Source organism: Cyprinodon variegatus, unplaced genomic scaffold (genome assembly GCF_000732505.1).
Source record: "Cyprinodon variegatus isolate N-32 unplaced genomic scaffold, C_variegatus-1.0 Scaffold950, whole genome shotgun sequence".
Lineage (NCBI taxonomy): Eukaryota > Metazoa > Chordata > Actinopteri > Cyprinodontiformes > Cyprinodontidae > Cyprinodon > Cyprinodon variegatus.
This window is the reverse complement of record NW_015151403.1, coordinates 2821-8160: the sequence shown is the minus strand read 5'-3', so window position 1 is coordinate 8160 and position 5340 is coordinate 2821. Positions and strand designations below refer to the sequence as shown.

Genomic DNA, 5340 nt, shown 5'->3' with positions numbered 1-5340 from the left:
CCATTTAAGGCTTTATATGTGAGAAGGAGGATTTTAAATTCTATTCTGGATTTAACAGGAAGCCAATGAAGATATGATCTCTCTTTTTAATTTTCATCAGAAATCTGGCTGCAGCATTTTGGATCAGCTGAAGGTTTGTGGACTTCCTAATAAGAAAGTCCAAAATAGTCCAGCCTTGAAGTAACAAATGCATGGACTAGTTTCTCAGCATCACCCCTGGACAGGAGATTTCTAATTTTTGCAATATTCTGTAGACGAAAGAAGGAAATTCTACCTTTTTGATATGGGCTCTAAATGTCAGTTCCTGAATAGTCATTAAATATTAAATATTTATCTTTCCATGTAAAAATATATATGAATACATTTAAAAATATTTTTAATTTCATTTTAAAATTTAAGATAACATACATTTAAATTATGAAAAAAAAATCTTTATTTTTTTTTTTATGTCTACATCAGGGTCATTGGTTGGGTGGAGAGGTGCCCTATCGCCCTCTATTGACCAGCCACCCCTGCTGTTAGGTCAATTGGCTTCTCTACATTCTCCTTAGGTGTGCATGAATGGTTGTTTGTCCTGTGATGATGGACTGGTGACCTTTACAGGGTGGACCCCGCCTCTCACCCATTGACAGCTGGAGATAGGCAGCTGTCAAGTGTTTTATCATAATTTTTCCCAACTTAATATAAAGCAGCAATGCACCCAAGTTTTTTCTTTTTATTTCCAGAGTGAGAAAAAATGGGTATGCCTCTGGTATTTAATCCAGCAGTTGACAGACTTTATAATTTAGAGCAATTCTTTGGCTTATTCCCAATAAATCAAAGTTAGCCTAGAGCTATAATATCTCCATAATTCAATGCTTTTTGTGTAAATTGTTTAATACATGAATTTAAAAGCTAAAGCCTTATATGTAATTTAAGTGACAGATGGGAAGGAGTTTAGCAGACTGACAGCTGTGTCCATGTGTGCAGCTCATATAAAATCCTGAATTACAGCATTGTTTAAAGAGAAAAACGCTGCTATGTGTCCCAGCTCAGCGTTTTGGTAAACCCATGGTTGGCAACCATCTTTGTTGTGCTATCGCCAACCTGGTAGCATGTAGCTTTTACTCATTCTAACCAACCAGGAAGAGGTAGCTGTCCTCTCCAGACCAGCTCCACCTGGTTGCTTGATGATGCAGAATTAATTAGTGCAGAGGTAATTAAGAAAAAAACTAAAGCTGAAATTATAATGAAAATATAATCGACAGGCGGATTGGCGCAGCGTCTGCCGTGAAGCGGGCGCTGTACCGGTCCGTCGTGGTGAAGAGAGAGCTGAGTCAAAAAGCGAAGCTCTCGATTTACCGGTCGATCTACGTTCCTACCCTCATCTATGGTCATGAACTCTGGGTCATGACCGAAAGAATGAGATCGCGGATACAAGCGGCCGAAATGGGTTTCCTCCGTAGGGTGGCTGGGCTCTCCCTTAGAGATAGGGTGAGAAGCTCGGTCATCCGGGAGGGACTCGGAGTAGAGCCGCTGCTCCTCCACGTCGAGAGGAGCCAGTTGAGGTGGCTCAGGTATCTGGTAAGAATCCCTGGTGAGGTGTTCCGGGCACGTCCCACCGGGGGGAGGCCCCAGGACACGCTGGAGAGACTATGTTTGTCGGCTTGTCTGGGAACGCCTTGGGGTTCCTCCTGAGGGGCTAGAAGAAGTGGCTGGGGAGAGGGAAGTCTGGGCCTCCCTTCTTAAGCTGCTGCCCCTGCGACCCGACCCCGGATAAGCGGAGGAAGATGGATGGATGGATGGAAAAAAATTACAAAAGTTAATTAATGAATAAGCTAATTAAAATATGTTTATACATTTAATGCTCGTTGTATAATTATATTATGCTTAAACTTATTTATTTATGTATTTCATTTGCCATTTATTGTTTGACTGTTTATTTATTGAGCCTTTATTTATCTGTGTATCTATATACTCTATAAACTATCATAATGTCAGAGTTTGGCCGCCATACGAGGGCAATCCAGACTCATTAAAACGCTGACTCATTAAAACTGCAGCATTAATAGCATTATTAATATGGATAGGAAGTCATATTTCCATTAACACTGGTTATATTTAGGGTGGCCAGCTCCGTGTACAATAAAGAAGAGACCACTCTTGGAGGAATAAACTTGTTAAGTTGGGGTAGTTTATGCCGACTGACAATCCAATAGGTGTTTATTTAAATGCTTGAGTGGATGAAGTAATTCTGCATGAGGTCAGCTACTAACAATACATTTATAGCAGCTTTTTAAAGTATTTTTACTGTTGATATATTTATCCAACTAGAGGAATACATCTAGACAGACCTAGAACTTTCTGGAGCGTTAATTATTCCTTCTGGCCTTGAAAGGCCAAGATTAAGCTGGAGAATGTGGTTGGATGACGGATATATTGGTTTATTTTAGCAAAACGATCTTAGATTAGACAATAGATTAATGCATGGTCACCATCAATGACCAGCCATATGTCGAGTTTGACAGCATTTCAAGGTATTTCTTTGGTTGGCTCTTATTTTTGTTCTCCGTCTAATTATTGACTTTCCTTTGTGATGCAGGTATGACCCTGGCCTGATTCCAAAACCGCCAGCAGATTTCGGAACATCTCAGCTCCACTATTTCGAGGATTGGGGGGTGGTGACGTACGGCAGCACTTTGCCTTCTGGGACCAACAACTCCTTTCTCTCCTTCAAGTCCGGGAAACTGGGGGGACGTGCCATCTTTGACATTGTTCACAACAACAAGTACAAAGAGTGGATCAAAGGCTGGAGGAACTTTAACGCCGGTCACGAGCACCCTGATCAGAATTCTTTCACCTTCGCACCCAACGGTGTCCCATTTATCACAGAGGCACTGTATGGACCCAAGTACACTTTGTTGAACAATGTGTTGTTGTTTGGCTCAACCCTCTCAGGGAGCTGCTTTAAACCGTGGGCTGGACAAGTAACCGAAGCCTGTGACTCTAAGTGGCTGAAGTTCAAGGTGGGGCTCGCAGCTGATGCCCAGGGCAGAGTAGAAGCTGCTATTCTGAAAGAGGGGATGGTCTTTATCCGAGGTGAGGGACATTCTGTTTATAACCCAGAACTAAAGATCAGGAACTTCCAGAGGAACCTGCTCCTTCTTCACCCGCAGCTCCTGCTCATGGTTGATCATATCCACCTAGATTCAGAGAGCCCTGCCAGGGCCATGAGCGCCTTCTTTCACAATACAGAGCTACCATTTCAGAGTTTGAAAGTAGACGATGTTCATGGAGCATTTGTAACACATGGGAAGGATAAATATAAGATGTTCTGGATGGACGACACAAACTCCAGTAACAAAGGGATGGTGGGTTACTGGAGTTACCCTAGGGGGTACCCCTACAATGGCTCCAACTATGTCAATGTTACAATGCCACTGAGGTACCCATACACAAGGGTGGCCTATATTTTCTTTGGACCAGGCCTGGATGTACAGAGCTTCAGCCTACGTGGAGATGATCAGCGTGTGGATATTTACCTCTCTACCAAAGACCACACATACACCATTTACCTTCTGACAGGGGAGGTGCCCAGCAAGCCTCTTTTTGCCATGGTGCTGCTGGACCGTAAAAAGATTGTGTTTGAGAGAGCAGCAGCCATGGAGAACAAGTCTCCCCCAGAAGTTGAAGAATATGTCAATGTGATGGAGGACAACCTCCAGCACGTCAAACCTGTCTTCCAGCAGATGGAGAGACACATCCTGGGGCGGGTCCTCAACACTGCCAGCTTCCGTAAGACTGCTGAGCGCCTCCTCCAGTTCTCCGACAAGAAGAAGACGGAGGAGGTTATCAAAAAGATGTTTGCCATGTCCAAGAAACAACGCAAAGGCAAAGGGGGTAAGAGAAACCTTGGAGAGAAGCTCTCTGAGAATTTGCCTGACATTTTTGCTCAGATTGAAGTCAATGAGAAGAATGAGAGACAGAGGACACCAAAGCGTATGTATGAGGAGAGCCCAGAGGAAGGGGACGCAGATACTAGGGCCTTCATGGACTATCCAGAAGGCCAGAGAAACAGGAAGGGGGGGTTTGTTAAGGGTCGTCGATTCAAGCAGGTTCACATGGTGGCCACAGCAAGGAGTGAGGGAGACTCTGGTGCCGCCTCCTACATTAGACTGTTTCTGCTCCTTAACACCTCCACCTTTTTCCTATTGCTGGCTGTTCTGCTAACTCGCTTTCAGAGGGGGCGGAGCCTGCAGACGCAGAAGTGCTTCTATACCATCGTCTTGATTGACTGCTTCATCCTGCTGTACCTCTACTTGTCATGCTCCCACAGCCAGTGCTGACACCTCTGAAGTGAACAAAACATCACACCCCACTCCAAGCCTGGTCTGATGGCACAATATTAAGACGACTGTTTAAAGAAAAAACTTATTGTAATTTTATATTTGTCGCTTTTGAATGTCAAGTTTTAATAAAAAGAGAAAATACTAACTGTGATGTATGTGGACAATTCATGCTTGGTCAAGTTTCCTTCAGTTTACTTTACAATGACTTACTTTACAACCTTACCATCATTTTTCTCTCCTTGATTGAGTATCTGTAATAATAATTGATATTAATATTTGCACTTTATTGATCTCACATTGGAGAAATTTAGCTCTGCATTTAGGCCATCCCCAAAAATTGTCTACATTCACTTAATGCTTTAGAAGTACAATGAAGCATAAAGGGGAAAAGTGGTCCCTATGTCCTCCGGCAGCCTAAGCCTATAACAGCATAACTATCAGAGATTGCTGAGGATAACCTGAGCCACTCTAACTATAACACGTTGGAGTAACTTGGGTCATTAATTTGTCTCGGGATAACAGCTATTCGGCTTTCTGAATCCACAACTCAAGGGTATGTAGGGATTTACTCCAGAACTTATTCCAGTTCTGACTTATCCCACTTTCTGAAACGGGGCCCATGTTGCAAACCAACATAAATAAATAGGCTAACAAAAAAAAAAGTTTTAGGACTTAGATGTACATAGCCAAATTGTTTTTCTTTGTAAACAAATGTGGATATTACATGTTTTTCATCAAGACTGGTTTGAATGTTTGAGATTCTTAGTTTATGTTTTATGCTGAAGTCTCTCTGTGATGTATTTATTCACATTGGTGGAATTTATCTCTGCATTTAACCCCCTTGGGGAGCAGTGGGCTGCCATTGTGAAGCGCCTTGGGAGCAATCAGGGGTTAAGGGTCTTCCTCAGAAACCCGAAGTGAAGGCAGTGGGGGTTGAACCAGGTACTGTCAACCTAGAGCGCACTGCTGTAAGCCAGAGATGGGGACTCGAGTTTGTGACTCGTACTCGAGT

At 43.1% G+C, this 5340-nt stretch overlaps 1 protein-coding gene across 3 annotated transcripts in view; it reads left to right on the top strand.

The window, feature by feature from the left end:
- dse (dermatan sulfate epimerase) overlaps nucleotides 1–4473 on the top strand; it is a 43491-nt gene extending 39018 nt beyond the window's left edge. For all 3 annotated transcript variants that reach the window (XM_015398681.1, XM_015398683.1, XM_015398684.1), the window contains one exon: nucleotides 2582–4473. In XM_015398681.1, coding sequence (XP_015254167.1) covers nucleotides 2582–4325 — 1744 coding nt within the window. In that variant the 3' untranslated portion in view covers nucleotides 4326–4473. The remainder of the gene's footprint in view (nucleotides 1–2581) is intronic.
- The last annotated feature ends 867 nt before the right edge of the window (nucleotides 4474–5340 follow it).